This window comes from Pseudorca crassidens, chromosome 1 (assembly GCF_039906515.1).
Source record: "Pseudorca crassidens isolate mPseCra1 chromosome 1, mPseCra1.hap1, whole genome shotgun sequence".
Taxonomy (NCBI): domain Eukaryota; kingdom Metazoa; phylum Chordata; class Mammalia; order Artiodactyla; family Delphinidae; genus Pseudorca; species Pseudorca crassidens.
This window is the reverse complement of record NC_090296.1, coordinates 55,218,645-55,238,258: the sequence shown is the minus strand read 5'-3', so window position 1 is coordinate 55,238,258 and position 19,614 is coordinate 55,218,645. Positions and strand designations below refer to the sequence as shown.

At 35.3% G+C, this 19,614-nt stretch overlaps 1 protein-coding gene across 3 annotated transcripts in view; it reads left to right on the top strand.

Annotated features, from left to right (window-relative positions):
- TOGARAM1 (TOG array regulator of axonemal microtubules 1) overlaps positions 1 to 19,614 on the top strand; it is an 81,189-nt gene that overhangs the window by 34,973 nt on the left and 26,602 nt on the right. For 2 of the 3 annotated variants that reach the window (XM_067737056.1, XM_067737063.1), the window contains exons 8-11: positions 2,816 to 2,968; positions 13,780 to 13,878; positions 15,947 to 16,119; positions 16,605 to 16,749. In XM_067737056.1, the coding sequence (XP_067593157.1) occupies positions 2,816 to 2,968; positions 13,780 to 13,878; positions 15,947 to 16,119; positions 16,605 to 16,749 (570 nt within the window). The remainder of the gene's footprint in view (positions 1 to 2,815; positions 2,969 to 13,779; positions 13,879 to 15,946; positions 16,120 to 16,604; positions 16,750 to 19,614) is intronic. The other variant, XM_067737061.1, reaches the window with a different exon arrangement.

Sequence of the window (19,614 nt, the reverse complement as noted above, 5' to 3'; positions counted from 1 at the left end):
TTGGCAGGCGGACTCCCAACCACTGCGCCACCAGGGAAGCCCAGAGCATTCTTCTTTGATCAGAGCCGTGCAGACATCTCCAGCTTCATTTTCATTTCCTGCTTTGTATGTTGTGATCCATTTAAATCAAACCACCTTCAGTACCATTTCTATCTCTTTGCAGTTGCACGTACTGTTTCTTCTGGATGAACTCAAATCCACACCACACCCCATTCAGCTGTGAAAACAACTCAGTTGCTTTCTCTGGGAGGCCTTCCCAATTCACAAATAAAATTGATATTACCTCTTTTGTAATATCATTACATTTTGCACTGACATTTTTATAGTGGTATTGCACTATATAAGTAAAAAGTGTTTTACTTTTTTGGACTCTCAGATTCTTGATCCCCAGAGATTATTTACCCCTGATTGCCAACAAGTGCCTGTCATAATTATAAAAGCCCAACTCAGCTATGTGTGTCTGGTATACTGGCTTCCACAAAGCTTGTGTGTTAGACTAAGAGATAGTTATTCTACTAGGCACAGGAAGGCAATGTATATGTGCTTTGGAGTCTGAAAGACTCTAGCTGGAATCCCAGTTTGATATTTTAATAATCATATTCTTGCTCTGTGAAAGTTAATTGCTTTGAAACTAGTTCCCTCATCTGATGATGTAAACCTTGAGAAGGGTAGTGAAGATCTAAGTATATAACATATATAAAGCACCTAGTACATAGTGGGCACTTGGTAAGTATTTGTTCTCCTACAAGGGAAGACCCAAAGAAATATAATACATAAACTTATTCTTTAATTCTTTTTTAAGGCTGATTATCCCAATAAATTATTTATTACTTTACAAATAATTATATAAGTTTGAAGAGACACTTTGTTGACAGGTTATATCTAGTTTATAAAAATGGAACCCTCTTTTGGAAGAATATTCTTGGAATTAGAGAAGGGTAGATTTAGAAAACCGAGATTTGAGTTTCCCTCTGACCCTAGTTGTATGACCTTGTGAGTCATTTAAATTTTAGTGGAGTGATAGGTCTTACAGTAATACACGCTTCTGTATGCGATGTTCAATGTTTCCCAAACTTGTTTAATAGTCAGTGTTTCTCAAACTTGCCTAATCCTAGGAATCACTAGGAATGCATATAACATACAGGTTTTGGGGCCTCACCTTATACCTACTGAATCAATCTTCAGAGTTAGAAATCTGCATTTTTAACAAATAAGTTAGGTATTTCTAGGATCAAGTTTTAGAAACACTATTATTGTATTTACTGTAAGATATTCTTGGTTAAATTTAATATGCTTCCAAAATGTTAAGTTGCTAATGGTTTAGGATTTTATAAATTTGGGTTTACATTTTTTGTTTCTTTGGGATAGGGTTTGTTTTGTTTTCAGTAAGCAAGTGATTTCTACAAGTTTATTGTTTAATTGGTGAAACATAAAAATGGTAATGCTCAGAATAAGGACTACCTAAACATAATTACGTAAAAATTATAAATTCATTCTGTCTTCACATCAGCATTTCCAGATTTCCACATAGATTCCACTACTACCTACTATAGCACATTGTGCTGAATTTCCTGAATGTTGTTTTAGCAAACTTTTTTCCTGTAGCTTTACGTTAGTATCAACTATTAGTAGAAAGCATTTCCATCCAAAGCCAATATCTTTATGAGGCTTACTTTATGAATTAACTATCAAAATTAAGAAGAATTTAGAAAGATATCCATGTTACACCCAGAAGGTCTCTATCATTTAATAGCAGATATTTTTTAAATCTTTCTCAATGAATCTGACTTAGTGCCCTATACTCTGCAGTACTCTCTAGCCCAGCGGCCACCAGCCACCTCCTCTCCCTGCTGTCCTGTTTTTATTAAAATACCCTCAACAGTATTAAAAACAAATTATATTTTATTGTTATTACTTAATGGTTTACATGGCAGCTATACATAAAAATGGATGGTGACTTAAATATATATTGCCTAGGATTTTCCATTTAGTAGTTTTGTGGTTTTAACAGCTGCAAAGTATTAGTATAGGGTGTTCAGTTTAAACATTCAAATGTAGATTAAAATTTTAGATATTTATTAAAAGGAGGCCTACATTAGGGTTTGATTTGTTTTTAACTAGGAATATAACATTTGTATATTTATGGTACACTAGTCCCTGTACTAATAACCCCTTTACATTTTCTTCATTCAATCCTCACAGAGGTTCTGGAAGAGCTACTACTATTATCCCCAATTTACAAATAAGCTTAAGTGTCTTGACCAGCTTCTGTCAGCAATTTAAGTGGCAGTGCTATGATTTAAAGCCAGGAAGCATAATTCCAGATTCTGAGCTCCTTTCCTATATAGTTTATTGCCTCACAATCCAGACCATGAGAGTGGGAGAAAAGAGAGAAATGGAGAATATAGGCCTCTCTCAGGAAGCAGTTTAAAAATTCTAGATTTAAAAAAATTCTGTTTTGCTGTAAAGTGTCATTTAAACATTAAATGCCTGTCATGTTTTTAAAATATATATATTTGATTATCTCTTTCAAACATTGAATTTTGTATTTCATTGTAATTTTAAAGCCTCTTTTATAAAATGTGATAGTATGGCTTATAATAAATATTCTGATCTGCTAGTAAGGTAAAAAGTATTATAAAAATTTTAAATAAGATAAAACTTTAAAAAATTACTGTAATGTTATAATTTTTAATATTATGTTATTGAACCTTTTTAAAGGTTTAGAAGCCAAGATAGATTTAGAGGAGAGATATGTACCTATGGTATTACATCATTCAAATAAATATTTTTATGTATTTTATTTATTTTATAGGGATTACAACATCCAATGTAAGCATAATTGGTCAACGTGTGAACTATGGGTTTGGATGTGGTGATTTTGAAGATGATAGGCCACATGACATTTCACCTAGTGTTTTAAAAATACAAAATAAGGAACACCCAAGACATTATAAGCATACAAAAGGTTAGTAAATTTCATAAGTTCATTTTTAAGATTCAGTGTCTCTCTGTAAGCATGCCAATAAAGAAAAACTAACTGAGGTCTCAGTTTTGAGATTTTTCTTCTTACCCTTCTGCTGCTGTGTTGTTGTTTGAATAATTTTGCCAAATAGGAGAACACATAGGTTCACATATTAATTTATGGTTTTGTCTGAGGAGCCAATGCAGGGAAGCTGTTACCCAAGAGGTTAAAACTAGGGTTTCCCTGCTGACCTTTAGCCCCAGGATACACACACGCATACACACACATACAGACATTTTACCATTAAAATGCAACGGAGAAATCATGTGAACAAAAGACTCCTAGGTGCCTACTTAGGTTGTAACTATGGAGTAAAACTGTGGAAACAGGAATATAATTTCCCTGTGGTAGAACCTGGGAAGCTTCCTTGTTATCACTAACCATTGTTAATAATTTACATTCCTTTTTTTTTTTTTAAACTTAGTAGCAAGCAGCACTTCTGTGACTGCTCTGTTTTTTTCAGAGATCCTATTTCAGCTGCATTTAAATTTTTTTCCTCAGGGTAAAGAGGAAGTGATTTTGTTTTGTTGTTGTTGTTGTTTTTTACTATTGGGGTATAGTTGCTTTACAATGTTGTGTTAGTTTCTGCTGTACAATGAAGTGAATCAGCTGTATGTATACATATATCCCCTTCCTCTTGGACCTCCCTCCCACCCATCTAGGTCGCCACAGAGCACCAAGCTGAGCTCCCTGTGTTATACAGCAGGTTCCCACTAGCTATCTGTTTTACACATGGTAGTGTATATATGTCAATCCCAATCTCCCAATTCATCCCACCACCCCTTCCTCCCTCCCCCATGTCCACACGTCCATTCTGTACGTCTGTGTGTCTATTCCTGCCTTGCAAATAGGTTAATATGTACCATTTTTCTAGATTCCACATATATGCATTAATATATGGTATTTGTTTTTCTCTTTCTGACTTACTTCACTCTGTATGACAGACTCTAGGTCCATCCACCTCACTGCAGATAACTCAATTTCGTTCCTTTTTTATGGCTGAGTATATTCCATTGTATATATATACCGCATCTTCTTTATCCATTCGTCTGTCAATGGACATTTAGGTTGCTTCCATGTCCTGGCTATTGTAAATAATGCTGCAGTGAACATTGGGGTGCATGTGTCTTTTCGAGTTATAGTTTTCTCCAGATATATGTCCAGGAGTGAGATTGCTGGATCATATGGTAGCTCTATTTTTAGCTTTTTAAGGAACCTCCATACTGTTCTCCATTGTGGCTGTATCAATTTACATTCCCACCAACAGTGCAAGGGGTTCCCTTTTCTCCACACCTTCTCCAGCATTTATTGTTTTTTTGATATTGAGCTGCATGAGCTCTTTGTATATTTTTTGAGATTAATCCATTGTCAGTTGCTTCATTTGCAAATATTTTCTCCCCTTCTGAGGGTTGTCTTTTCGTCTCGTTTATGGTTTTCTTTGCTGTGCAAAAGCTTTTAAGTTTCATTAGGTCCCATTTGTTTATTTTTGCTTTTAGTTTTGTTATTCTAGGAGGTGGGTCAAAAAACAAAGAGGGAGTGATTTTGAAGGGTATAAATATTTCAATAGAGTAAATAGAAGTCACCTGTATTTAAGCATTGTGACCTATCAGTAAAGGTAAGGAGCTGTCATTTTTTTTTGTGTAGCAATCTTGGTTATCGTAAGGTCAACTTCTCTTGTTTCTGGTCACCTTAAGTCATACATGTGCAGGTAATCAGGCATTTTAGACATGTATATTTTTTGTGGAGCTAACACAAATTCAGTAAGAGGGAACTTGATTAGAAACCTTTTGTGTTTTGTTGTTGTTGTTTTTGTTTTTTTGGTAAATTTCTTAAAATTTAATCCTTAATATAATTCATAGTATCTGTTCTTTTTAGGAGAGATCATTTGTCCATTGTTTTTACAAAAGAGAATGACAGGGTTTTTTCATATTTACTTACATATGTTATTTCTTATATAAAAAAATCAAATGTAAAAATACTTTTCTTCCTAAAGGTAATATAATTTAATTGTTTTTAAATAATTGCTGAATATGTTCATTTACTGCCAGTGGCTTTTTTTGTTTTGGACAACAGAGTCATAAAAATATTTGTATCTTTGATCAATAGTTAATTCTATTCCAGAAAATTACTTCACACTCACACTTCCAACTCTAAACCAAACATATACTAGGTCTATCTGGCCAACAAGAATAAATATGTTCAAGACCAAACTTACCTTCCTTTCTGGACCTGCTCCTCCTCCTTTTTTATCTATTTTTATTAGCAGCATTACCATTTTCCCAGTTACGGAGACTTAAAACTTTACAGTCATCTTTTCTACTTCTCCTTATCCTCCAAGTTCAGGCAGTGACCAATCTTACCAATTCTTTTCAGTTTAATTTGGGCTTTCATTACTTCTTCCCTGGATAATTACAGTAGCCTTGTGATAAGACATTTTATCACTTATTTTCAGTTCTTTTTAATTAAGGCTACATACTCTTGCAGAATTATCTTTCTAAGGTACAGTCATCATCTCTTCCATACTCAAAGCCTTGAGTGGTTTTCACAGAATAAATTTCCTACTCTGTAGCATAATTTTTAAGACCCTTAATAATCTTGCCTCAGCTTACCTTTCTTGAATTACCTCTCACTATACTTCTTTTCATGCCCAATGCTCTAGAATTCTTAATACTAGAAGTTTTCTTGGTTTGTATGTACAGTCTTCATTGATGCCCTTTCCTAATCTTAATGTGTCCAGATCATGTCTGTTTTTTGAATATGACTAAAAGCCATTTCTTTAGGAAGCTTTCCCCATGTTTCTGGTCTGGAGTAGTATAAGATAAAGTTAAGATACTGTCATCTTTATATCCCTATTATGCTTTGTATATAATGGTGTTCATGCCACATGTTAAATGAATGGAGTGGTGATCAGCCAACCAAAACTAATAGTGTGGCCTTGGGCACAATCAGACAAAACTTGCATCCTCAAATAATCAGGTTAAAGTAAATATTGAGTGCAGTGCTAAAAGGAATAAAAAAAACTTCCAAAAGAAATATTGGCAATGAGTGGCAAATGTGAATGGATTCCTTTTACAAGAAACTTCAGACTTTTTTAGGATTAGCTCTCAGAACCACCTCTTCTTCCTTTTCTCTGCTGGTTGTCCCTTTGAACCTGCCCATTTTCTAGCATATTAACCTGGAGCCCCAATTAATGATTTGAGAAAGTGATTAAGATGGATGCTTGGAGTGTTAGCAAACTAGATTCCATGAGTTAATATTTTCTCTTTCTCTGTTTGAATGAATGGGACAGAAATAACAACAAAAAAAGATTATATAAGGATAGTTCATATGCAAAAAATCTTTTAAGCATATTTTTTCCTTATATGTTAGAATTGAGATTTGAGCAATATTTCTTTCAGTAATTCTTTGCTTAGAAGAAACTGTAGGGTAAAAAGTAAAAGTAACATTAAAAATGATGTTATGATCGCTGCTCATTAATTATTTCCAGTTCTCCTTTTGGCTAATCAGCAGGAATACACTTCTCTGACCCTTTGCAGTTAGATGATCACATGAGTTTCTTTAACCAATGAAACGTAATCAGAAGTGACATGTGGGTAGAAGGGCTTTAGAACAGGTTCATGATTCTCTTTTTCCATCTTCCTCCTGCCACTATGATTCTGACGTTCTAGGTGATGAACCCTGGTCCTTGAGTAAGGATTATATGGAGCAGAACCTCTCCCCTGTTTCAAGAACGAATATTATATGATTGAAAAAAAAAGCTTTGTTTTGTTAAGGTAAAAATAAAAACAACCAAAAAATGGTGTTATGTCAGCCTCTCTTATAAATGAAATTAAGCTACTTAAATATGTTTTTTATGTGTTTCCTCATGAGATTTGTCTAATTATCAATCATCTCTTAATAGTTTATGTATAGATTTTATGTTTGTGAACTATTGTGGAGCAAATTGTTCCATTTACTGAGATTTGTTTCTCTTTGTCACCAAACACTTTTTGGGGCTACCTGATGTTTCTGTCAGTTGACCCTAAATTAATTATATTTTGCTTTCCATTTTTTCTGCCTTATAACATTCATCTAACATTTATTGAGCACCTACTATGTGCCAAGCACTGTACTAACGGTCTCTGGAAAAGAATGATAATCAAAACTAGACATAGATGCTATTCCCATAGAGCTTACAGTCTAGTAGGAGAGAGGATAATTAAATAATCACAAACTGAGCTAGAAGTTAACCTAAGAAAGTACAGATTGCTGTAAAATTGACTTGATCTGTTCCTGGGGGTTAGACGCTTTCCTTCAAAGTTATCCTTTTGTTGGTTGATTATCATGTGGTGATTATTCTCTTGTATATCTTTTCCACTCTCTTTTTTTGGCTGTGTCAGGTTTACATTGTTGCGCTTGGGCTTTCTCTAGTTGTGGCAAGTGGGGACTACTCTTCGTTGCGGTGCATGGGCTTCTCATTGCAGTGGCTTCTCTTGTTGCAGAGCATGAGCTCTAGGCATGCAGGCTTCAGTAATCGTGGCACGTGGGCTCAGTAGCTGTGGCTCGCAGACTCTAGAGCACAGGCTCCGTAGTTGTGGCACACGGGCTTAGTTGCTCTGTGGCATGTGGGATCTTCCTGGACCAGGGCTCAAACCCATGGCCCCTGCATTGGCAGGAGGATTCTTAACCACTGCACCACCAGGGAAGTGCCATCTTTCCCACTCTTAACCTTGGCATGTATAAACTCCTTAAGTGTTTCAAGGTTTCTTTTCTCTCTAGTGCCTAGTCTGAACTAGGTTTCTTTTTTTAATTGAAATATAGTTGATTTACAATATTGTATTAGTTTTACATATATAGCAAAGTGATTCAATTATATATATATTTTTCAGATTATTTTCCATTATAGGTTATTACAAGATATTGAATATAGTTCCCTGTGCTATAAAGTAAATCCTTGTTGCTTATCTATTTTATGTATAGTAGTGTGTGTATGTTAATCCCATACTCCTAGTTTATTCCTCCCTTCCCTCCCATTTCTATTTGGTAACCAGAAGTTTGTTTTCTATGTCTGTGAGTCTGTTTCTGATTTGTATATGGATTCATTTATATTATTTTTTATATTCCACATATAGTGATAGCATATAATATTTGTTTTTCTCTTTCTGACTGACTTAGTATGATATTCTCTGGATCAATCCATGTTGCTGCAAATGGCAATATTTCATTCTTTTTTATGGCTGAGTAATATTCCATTGTGTATGTGTATATATGTATGTATGTATACATATATATATATATATATAATATATACATATACATCACATCTTCTTAAACCAGTCATCTGTTGATGGGCACTTGTGTTTTTTCCATGTCTTGACTATTGTAAATAGTGCTGCTGTGAACATTAGGGTGCATGTATCTTTTCAAAGTAGTGTTTTCATTTTTTTCTGGATATATACCCAGGAGCGGAATTGCTGGATCATGTAATAGTGTTTTCCATAATGGTTGCACCAATTTACAGTCCCACCAACAATGTACAAGTGTTCTCTTTTCTCCACCTCCTCTCCAGTATTTATTACTTGTAGACTTTTTGATAGTAGCCATTTTGTCCGGTACCTCGTTGTGATTTTGATTTGCATTTCTCTAATACTTAGCAATATTGAGCATCTTTTCATGTGCCCATTGGCCATCTGTACGTCTACTTTGGAGACATGTCTGTTTAGGTCTTCTGCCCATTTTTTGAGTTTGTTTTTCTGATACTGAATTTTATGAGCTATTTGTATATTTTGGATATTAACCCTTGTTGGTCACATCAATTGCAAATATTTCCTCTGATTCCCTAGGTTGTCTTTTCATCTTGTTTATGGTTTCCTTTGCTATGCAAAAGCTTTTAAGTTTGATTAGGTTCCATTTGTTTATTTTTGTTTTTATTTCTTTTGCCTTGGGAGACTGATCTAAGAAAACATTAGTACAATTTATGTTTGAGAATGTTTTGCCTGTGTACTGTTCTAGAAGTTTTATGGTGTCATGTCTTACGTTTAGGTCTTTATGGGTTTATTTTTGAATATGGTGTGAGGTAGTGTTCTAATTTCATTAATTTACATGTAGCTGTCCAGCTTTTCCAACACCACTTGCTGAAGAGGCTGAGAAATTCTCAAACATAGAGAAGGAAACAGATATCCAGGTACAGGAAACACAGAGGGTCCCAAACAAGATGAACCCAAACACCCACACCAAGACATATAATTAACATGGAAAAAGTTAAGGAGAGGATTCTAAAGACAGCAAGAGAAAAACAAAGAGTCAAAGAGTCAGTTACAAGGGAACCTCCATAAGGCTATCAGCTAATTTCTCTGCAGAAACTTTGCAGTCCACAAGGGAGTGGCATGATATATTCAAAGTCCTGAAAGGGAAAAACCTACAACCTAGGATACTCTACCCAGCAAGTTTATCACACAAATCAAAAACATACATAGATTCACAAAAACCAAAAAGAAAGGAACTCCAACATAATACACAATCATCAAACCACAAAAGGGAAAACAAAAGGAAGAAATGAACAAAGAAGAACTACAGAATCAACTGGGAAACAAGGTTTAAAATGGCAATAAGTACATACCTATTAATAATCACTTTAAATATCAATGGACTAAATACTCCAATCAAAAGACACTGAATGGGGGCTTCCCTGGTGGCCCAGTGGTTGAGAGTCCGCCTGCCGATGCAGGGGACACGGGTTCGTTCGCCAGTCCGGGAAGATCCCGCATGCCGCGGAGCGGCTGGGCCTGTGAGCCATGGCTGCTGAGCCTGCGCATCCGGAGCCCGTGCTCCGCAACAGGAGAGGCCACAACAGTGAGAGGCCTGCGTACCGCAAAAAAAAAAAAAAAAGACACTGAATGGCAGATTGGATAAAAACACAAGAACCTACAATATGCTGCCTACAAGAGACTCACGTTAGAGCAAAGAACACATAAAGATTGAAAGTGAGGGGATGGAAAATGATATTTTATGCAGATGGAAATAACAAGAAAGTGGGAGTAGCAATACTCATATCAGACACAATAGACTTTTTTTTTCTTTTTTAATAAATCTTTGTTGGAGTATAATTGCTTCACAATACTGTGTTAGTTTTTGTTGCACAACAAAGCAAATCAGCCATATGCATACACATGTCCCCATATCCCCTCCCTCATGAGCCTCCCTCCCATCCTCCCTAACCCACCCCTCTAGATCATCGCATAACACCGAGCTCATCTCCCTGTGCTATGCTGCTGCTTCCCACCAGGCAACTATTTTACATTCAGTAGTGTATGTATGTCGATGCTATTCTCACTTCACCCCAGGTTTGCCCTCCCACCCCATGTCCTCAAGTCCATTTTCTAAAGACAAAATAGACTTTAAAACAAAGTTCATAAAGAAAGACAAAGAAGGACATTATATCATGATAAAAGGATCAATACAAGAAGAGGATATTACTCTCATTAACATATATGTACTCAGTATAGGAGCACCTAAATACACTATATAAAACAAATACTAACAGACATGAAGAGAGAAACTGACAGGAATACAATAATACTAGGAGACTTTAACACCCCACTGAGATCAATGGACAGATTTCCAGACAGAAAGTCAATAAGGGAACAGAGATCCTAAGTGATGCAATAGACCAGTTGGACTTAATTGATATCTATAGAACACTACATTGATAAAACCCAGAATACACATTCTTTTCAAGTGCCCATGGAACATTCTCTGCAATAGATGACATACTAGGTCACCAAACAAGCCTCAACAAATTTAGGAGGATAGAAATTATTTCAAGCATCTTTTCTAACCACAATGGTATGAAACTGTAGAAATCAGCCACAGAAAGAAAAATAAGAAAAAAACCCATCACATGGATACCAAGCAACATGGAAGTAAAAAACCAGTGGGTAAATGATGAAACCAAGGAGGAAATCAGAAAATACCTCAAGACAAGTGACAATGAAAATACAACTTTACAAAATCTATGGGTTGTAGCAAAAGCATTTCTAAGAGGGAAGTTTATAGCAATACAGACATTCCTCAAGAAACAAGAAAAATCTCAAATAACCTAACCTACCACCTAAAAGAACTAGAAGAAGAAGGACAAACAAAACCCAAAGCCAGCAGAAGGAAGGAAATAAATAAATATCAGAGAGGAAATAAATAGAGATCAAAAAAAATAAAAAGATCAATAAAACCAAGAGCTGTTTTTTTTGTTTGTTTGTTTTTAAGATAAACAAAATTGACAAACCTCTAGCCAGGCTCACCAAGAAGAAAAGAGAGAGGACCCTGAAAAAACATAAGAAGGTAAAGAGAAATAACAACTGATACCACAGAAATACAAAAACTCATGAGAATACTATGAAGAGTTATATGCCAACAAATTGGACAAATTTTTAGAAATATACAGCCTGCCAAAATTTAGTCAGGAAGAAACATATTTTGAACAGACTGATCACTAGAAGTGAAATAGAATCTGTAATTTAAAAAGCTCTCTGCAAGCAAAAATCTCAGACCAGACAGCTTCACTGGGAAATTCTACCAAACATACAAGACCTTACACCTATCCTTCTCAAACTATTCCAAAAGATTGAAGAGGAGGGAACACTCCCTAATTCATTCTATGAAGCCACTGTCACCCTGATACCAAAACCAGACAAAGACATTAAGAAAAGAAAATTACAGATCAATATGTTTCATAAACATAGATGTACAAATCCTCAACAAAATATTAGCAAATATTTTTTGATTTGGTCCAGTGGTTAAGAATCCACCTTCTAATGCAGGGGACGTGGGTTCGATCCCTGGTTGGGGAACTAAGATCCCACATGCCATGGGGCAGCTAAGCCCGTGCGCCACAGCTACTGAGCCCACACGCTCTAGAGCCCATGAGCCACAACTAGAGAGCCTGCTTGCTGCAACTACTGAGCCCGTGCACTCTGGAGCCCATGCGCCACAACTAGAGAACCTTTGTGCCGCAGCTACTGAGCCTGCACACTCTAGAGCCTGCGTGCTGCAATGAAAGATCCCATGTGCCGCAGCAAAGATCCTGTGTGCCACAACTAAGACCCAATGCAGCCAAATCAATCAATCAATCAAAAAAGAAAACTTTCCAAAATATTAGCAAACTGAATCCAACAATACGTAAAAAGGATCATACATCACGATCAAGTTGGATTCATTTTAGGGTCACAAGGATGGTTCATCATAATAAATCAATCAATGTGATATATCAATACTACATCAACAGGAAGCCATATGATCATCGCAATAGATGCAGAAAAAGTATTTGATAAAATTCAGCATCCATCCATGGTAAAAACTCTCACCCAAGTGGGTATAGAGGGAACATATCTCAAAAGCCATTTACAGCAAACCCACAGCCAACATAATACTCAATGGTGAAAAGCTAAAAGCCTTCCCACTAAATTCAGGAACAAGACAAGGATACCTGCTCTCACCACTTCTATTGAGCATAGTATTGGAAGCATTCAGACAAGAAAAAGAAACAAAAGGTATCCAAATCAGAAGGGAGGTGGTAAAACTGTCCCTATTGGCAGATGACATGATACTCTATATAGGGACCCCTAAAGACTCCACACAAAAATTATTAGAACTAATAGATGAATTCAGCAAGGTAGCAGGATACAAGATTAATATACAGAAATCTGTTACATTTTTTTACAGTAACAATGAAATATCAGAAAGAGGTTAAAAAAAAATCCCATTTAAAATTACGTCAAAAAAAAAAAAATACTGGACTTCCCTGGTGGTTCAGTGGTTAAGACTCCGCACTCCCAATGCAGGGGGCATGAGTTCGATCACTGGGGGGGGAACTAAGATCCCACATGCCTCATGGTGTGGCAAAATGAAGAAATGAAATGAAATGAGTGAAAAACCTATATGCTGAAGACTCCAAAACATTGATAAAGGAAATTGATGATGATTTTAAGAAATGGAAAGCTATCCCGTGCTCTTGGATTGGAAGAGTTAATGTTTAAAAGTTAATACTACCCAAAGCAAACTATACAGATATAATGTGATCCCTATCAAAATACGCATGGCATTTTTCACAGAACTAGAACAATAATACTAAAATTTATATGGAATCACAAAACACCCAGAATTGCCAAAGCAGTCCTGAGGAAAAAAGAATGAAGATGGAGGCATATCCCTTTGAGACTTCAAACAATACTGCAGCACTACAGTAAACAAAACAGCGTGGTATTTGCACAAAAACAGACGTATAGATCAATGGAACAGAATAGAGAGCTCAGAAATAAACCCATGCACCTACAGTCAATTAATCTATGACAAAGGAGGCAAGAATATACAATGGACAAACCAGATATTCTAATTATAAATATTTATTGAGTTGGGCTTCCCTGGTGGCGCAGTGGTTGAGAGTCTGCCTGCCGATGCAGGGGACACAGGTTCGTGCCCCGGTCCGGGAAGATCCCACATGCCGCGGAGTGGCTGGGCCCGTGAGCCATGGCCGCTGAGCCTGCGTGTCTGGAGCCTGTGCTCCGCAACGGGAGAGTTCACAACAGTGAGAGGCCTGCGTACCGCAAAAACAATAAATAAATAAATAAATATTTATTTATTGAGTTAATGAATATGCATAAATATATAAATTATAAATTCTTTGTATGAAGTTAGTTTTCAGTTTTAAAAGATCATGTTATGATATCCTGAAATACTATATAAATATGTATTTTTTAATGTGGGTTTTTTTGTTTCTTTAGGATTTACAGGGTCATCATCAAATTTCCACCAAATTTCCAGTTTCGACTTCATGTCTACAAATACCTTATCAGAAGACTCAGTAGTAGTTGTTGGAAAAGGTATTTCAAAGTTTTTTAGCTTTTAATTGAATATGTTCTTCACGTATAAGCAAAGCATATCAATAAAGAATAGAGAAGAGTGTGATTCAGGTGTTGAATAGAACCTTCTTTTTAAAAAATCGTTAAATTGAAAGAATTAAAAGTGAATACATAACATGACATTTCTATCCTCTAATGAAACAACAGTAAATTCATGTCAGTAATTTTCAGAGATGTATTATGTGACAGGTGGAGTTTAGGTACTTCTAAGACACTTTTAGGATAGCTTAGACCATTTTACCACAGTTTAAATTCAAATAGTAGTCCTTATTGATCGACTTTGTCATCAATATAAATTAATATAATTGTATTGTCTCCCATGCAAAGACTAGACAAATCTTAATTAATACCTCTTATATATTTTAGGGGAGTTAGGAAACCTTTGAGCAATATATTTGCAAATATCCTTTAAAACTAGCGTTTTTTTCCCCCAACTTTATTGAGGTATAATTGACAAATAAAATTGTAAGATATTTAAAGTGTACAGTGTGATGATTTGATATCCATATACATTGTGAAAGGATTTCCCCATCAAGTTCATTAACACAACCCAGCTAGATTCCTTTTAAATTTTTTAATTAAATTTTATTTTTTAATTAAATTAAAATTAATTTAAGTTAAAATTTAATTTAAATTTCAATTTAATTTTAGTTTAATTTTAATTTCAATTCTAGTTGAGAAACTAGAATATGATGATAGACATTGAGGGTGTACATCTTATTTTTGGTAAATAGAATGAAATGCTCAGAAAGCTTTCCTAACTTCTTTGCTTGATAGAGTCTTATTAAGTTAATTTAAGACCCTCCTCAGGGCTTCCCTGGTGGCACAGTGGTTAAAATCACGTTAAGAATCCACCTGCCAACGCAGGGGACATGGGTTCAAGCCCTGGTCCGGGAAGATCCCACATGCTGCAGAGCAACTAAGCCCATGCGCCACAACTACTGAGCTTGCGCTCTAGAGCCCACGAGCCACAACTACTGAGCCCATGTGCCAAAACTACTGAAGTCCGCGTGCCTAGAGCCTGTGCTTTGCAGCAAAAGAAGCCACTGCAATGAGAAGCTCACACACTGCAACGAAGAGTAGGCCCCGCTTGGGCTTCCCTGGTGGTGCAGTGGTTGAGAATCTGCCTGCTAATGCAGGGGACACGGGTTCAAGCCCTGGTCTGGGAGGATCTCACATGCCACGGAGCATCTAGGCCCATGAGCCACAACTACTGAGCCTGTGTGTCTGGAGCCTGTGCTCCGCAACAAGAGAGGCCGCGATAGTGAGAGGCCCGCACACCATGATGAAGAGTGGCCCCCGCTTGCCACAACTAGAGAAAGCCCTCGCACAGAAACGAAGACGCAACACAGCAAAAATAAATAAAATAAATTAATAAACTCCTACCCCCAACATCTTCTTTAAAAAAAAAAAAAAAGAGTAGCCCCCGCTCGCCGCAACTAGAGAAAGACCACACGCAGCAACAAAGACCCAACGCAGACAAAAATAAATAAATAAAATTTAAAAAGAAATATATAATAAAAAAAATAAGTCCCTCCTCAGATTGGCTCCAACCTACCCTTGTAAACTTATTTTCTGTTTTTCCTCTATTTGCCTTGTGCCCAGCCAAACTTATTCACTCCACATACATGCTTTCTACTTGTTCAGCTCTGCTAATGAGCATCCCATCTCATAGGACGTCCTCCCCTCCTTCCTCACTTGTCTATCCAAATTCTTTGTGTCTTCTAATCCCAGCTCAAATCCTTGCTCTTTGAAACCATCTTAAACCCCCAGCTCACCCAACCGTTCTTTCTTGTGAACTCAGAACTTACAATACGGTGTTCTCATTTGATATTATCATGAAATATCTTGTGGTACCTCATATTATCATCCTGTTAGAGTGTTTTTATATTTTGTGATTATTTAACATGTTTTTCTTATTAACTATATCGTATACTTCTTGAAGACAAGAGCCTTGTCTTAAAACTTTGCTGTCCAGCGTAACATCACATAAATACTTAATGACAGTTTGATGGTTGGTTGCTTTCAGGGGTATTTGGAAGTCCAGTCCCAGCACCAGCAACCTTCAGCCAATCAGTGTTATCTTCTGTGGAAAATGGGGATACGTTTTCACTTAAAAGTACTGAACCACCATCAGGGATTTATGGAAGAGCAGTCCAGCAGAGTATTCCATCATGTGTTGATGTTGAAAATGAAAAAGATGTAAGGTTATTTACTAATTATTAGGATAAATTTAATGATGCATCATTGTTTTGTGTATATCAGATTTGGGGTAGTGAAAGTGTTTTGATTAAATTTTTTTAAATCTCAGTGTAATTGAAATTCCTGAACTTTAATCATTTAAATGATAGGTTATTCTCCTTTCCCACCAAATATGCTGTCATTCTGGCATAAAGTATCTAGTGTACTTTATGCTCTACATGTACTTTATATACATATATGTATGTGTATGTATATATTCAACAATTTCCTACGATATCCTCAGGGAGTAACAAACTAGTATCTTCAGGCACAAATTTATTTGGAGATTAGCACTAGGTAATTCTATTCAGTTTTAGAATTACTGAAATAAGGACTAAGAAATGTATAGTTTATTTTGTATAACTTACAGTTATCTAAGATGAAGATAGTTATTTTAAATGTCAGACTCCCTGAATGATTTCGGATATTTCAACTTTTTCCTGCAGATTAAAGTTTCTATTTCAAAATCTACTTATGACAAGATGAGACAAAAGAGAAAAGAGGAAAAAGAACTTTTTGACATTAAAGATTGTGAGAAGAATCCTTGGGAACGAGTGAAACATACAGGAACTGAGAAAATGGCATCTGAAAGTAAGTGGAATTTAACATTTGCTGTGGTTTTATTTAACTCATAATATTCTAAAACTAATGTACTATAGTTTAACTGAGGTTGATATATCGCTAATAGTGGAATATGTTGAACTACAACACTGAAATTTGAAAGACCCAGTTACTTCTAACTATTGTAATAAGTATTGTTTCTTATAAAAAGGAAGCTAATTGATTGTTTTTCTCCCTTCTAGACTTAAATATTTTGGGGGATGAGGTGGGAATATGAAAAAAATGAAAGTTCTCCTTTAGAAAACATTGCCTTCAGCCCTCCATTGAAAAAAAGAGGCCAGTTTAAAAAGGTCACCATCTTTAGTGTTTTCAGATTCAGGTAAGATATGTTTAAATATAGGGAGTAATGTCACAAATGCTTATTTAAGTTGAAGAGACCACATGTGGTTCAATGCATTTTGTGATGGAAAGAACACTAAACCAGTAGGAGTCAGTAGACAGACCTGGCTTCTTTAATATTAGTTCTGCCTTTTAATTAGCTTTGTGACCTGAAAACAGGCCTCTATTTTCTGGCCATGTAAAATATCTAAACTATCTGAAAGGCCCAGATTATCTCAAAGATCTCGTCTTTGTTCCCTGCAAATATTCTTGTTTCACTGAGGGTAGTATTCCATTTTATAGCTAAGGTAACTGAGATTGTGAAGCTGGTTTATTAGATCATGATTAAAAAAATCATTGCATTTATCATTTATTCAGCTAGTCATTGAGTACTTAATAGGTTCTATACCTGGTCAAGATTAAGCTCCATGTTTCCTGTGCTATTTCAAAAAATATTGAATAGGTCTTAGGTATAGCAACAGCTAGGAAAATCAGAAATTGAAATGAAAAATTGTGTGAACTATAATAAACATTAAAAATTACTGCTTATTATTTTTGTTATTTTTTTTCTAAGGAATAAACTGTATAAACTATAACAAACATTCTTAAATTGATGTTGGGTCTGAAGTCTAGGTGTGAACAAAAAACCCAAGAAGTATAGAAAACGTAAATTTATAAATGTGATCTTAGACAACATACTTAACCTCTCCCAAAGATAAATATAAAAGAGAATTGAACTAGATAAATGTTTGCAATTCTTCCTAGCTTGTATTTCTTTTAATAATGCAGGAAGTGTAGAAAATGTTTTAAAAATTCTGTATCCTCAAAGTTAGTAATTATTGAGAGTATGCCTGATGAGAGGTGTTAGCCTGTAAAATTACTCGTTAAACACGGCCCTGAGTACCAGTTAAATCTAGGCATTTGTGACATTTAAGCCTATTTTCAGCATTCTTAAATAGTTTCACTAATTATTACTGTCATAGAATCTAGGGGGAGAAAAACCCACAAAACTTCTTACCTAAGTCAGTAGTTAACAGTAGGAATAGAAGTACAAATAGTAGCAAATCATACAAAGAGTAGCAAATCATAAATTGTTTCATATTCATTCTTGCTAGAGACATCAACTAATTTTGTGATTTTTCTCGCCTATAATATAGGCTTTGCAGATTTTATTTCTAAGCAGTATAAGGAGAGTGCTTCCTTGAAATCATGCTTATATTTTGAACAGAAGAATATGCTTACAAGATAACTACAAACAGTGAGAGTAACCTTTTAGAGACTTGCCACAACATTTTTATTGTATTTTATAAAAGTAGCAGGCTTCAGGAGGGGATGTTTAAACAAAAAACCCTTAGTTTGGGCAGCACTGCTTTAGATTGATACTCTGTACACCTCCTTTTCCAGAGTAGTATTTGTTTTGTTTTTTTTCACTTTTTTCAGGTAAAAACAGTAGAAATAGTGGTATAACCCCAAGGTTGATAACTTGGTGTTTATCTGCATCTCTTCCTAATGAATTATTCTCTCATGAGAATGGAGGTGGAGTAGATATAGAGAGGGAATCCTTAAAACTTTAGCAACAGTTTTCTTCACCTGTAATGTAGGAATAATAGTAACCATCACATAGGGTTGTTGAATGAATCAAATGGGATAATGTAAGTGAAGCACTTAGCACAATGCAGGCAAGATGTCAATAAATGACAGTTAGTAGTGCTATTTTGTTATTTGCTATTCTTTCTGGATTGTAAAATTCCAAAGTTGAGTTTTGGGTTGTTTTTTTTTTAATACATGTCAGTCTTACATATGAAACCTAATGAGGGTGCATCTGAATCATCAAAAAAAATTAATGATGTCTATTTATCATATTCATTAATTGTCATATAATTTTCTTCGTATGTGATTTACTCTAACAAAAACTGGTACAAGTTTATCACTACAGTAATCCAGAATACCATATTCATCTTTTTGCATGTCTCTTCTCATCGGGTATGTGATAAAGTTTGGAAAGCAGGGATTCTGTCTTAGACCTCTTTGTATAAAATCTAGGGTGATAGTAGACCTAGATGAAAATCCTGCCTTTGCCACTCATTAGCATTGAGACCTTGAATACATTTCTTAGCCTCTGTAAAACTCAGTTATTTTCTCTCGGTTGCAAATTAGAGATAATGAGAATATCCATCACCTTTGTTGAGAGAATTAAATGTAGTAAAGTTTGTAAAGTCTTTATCACAACATCTAACACAAAGTATTTAATAAGTGTTAACTGATATCATTAATATCTTGCCTTTGGATTTTAATTGCATCTGAATATGTAATTAATATACAGCATCAAGTGTAATTTCTTATATTTGTGTATCTCATGTGTTTCATCTAACATTTTCTTAAGAACAGCATGGTTGATAAATACTTTTTATTATAGTCATTTTCTAGTGCTTAATATTACCTTTTTAAAGTTATCTCTTAACATGAAAAAATAACCTTTATCCATTTACAAAAACCATTACACATTCTATTTTATCT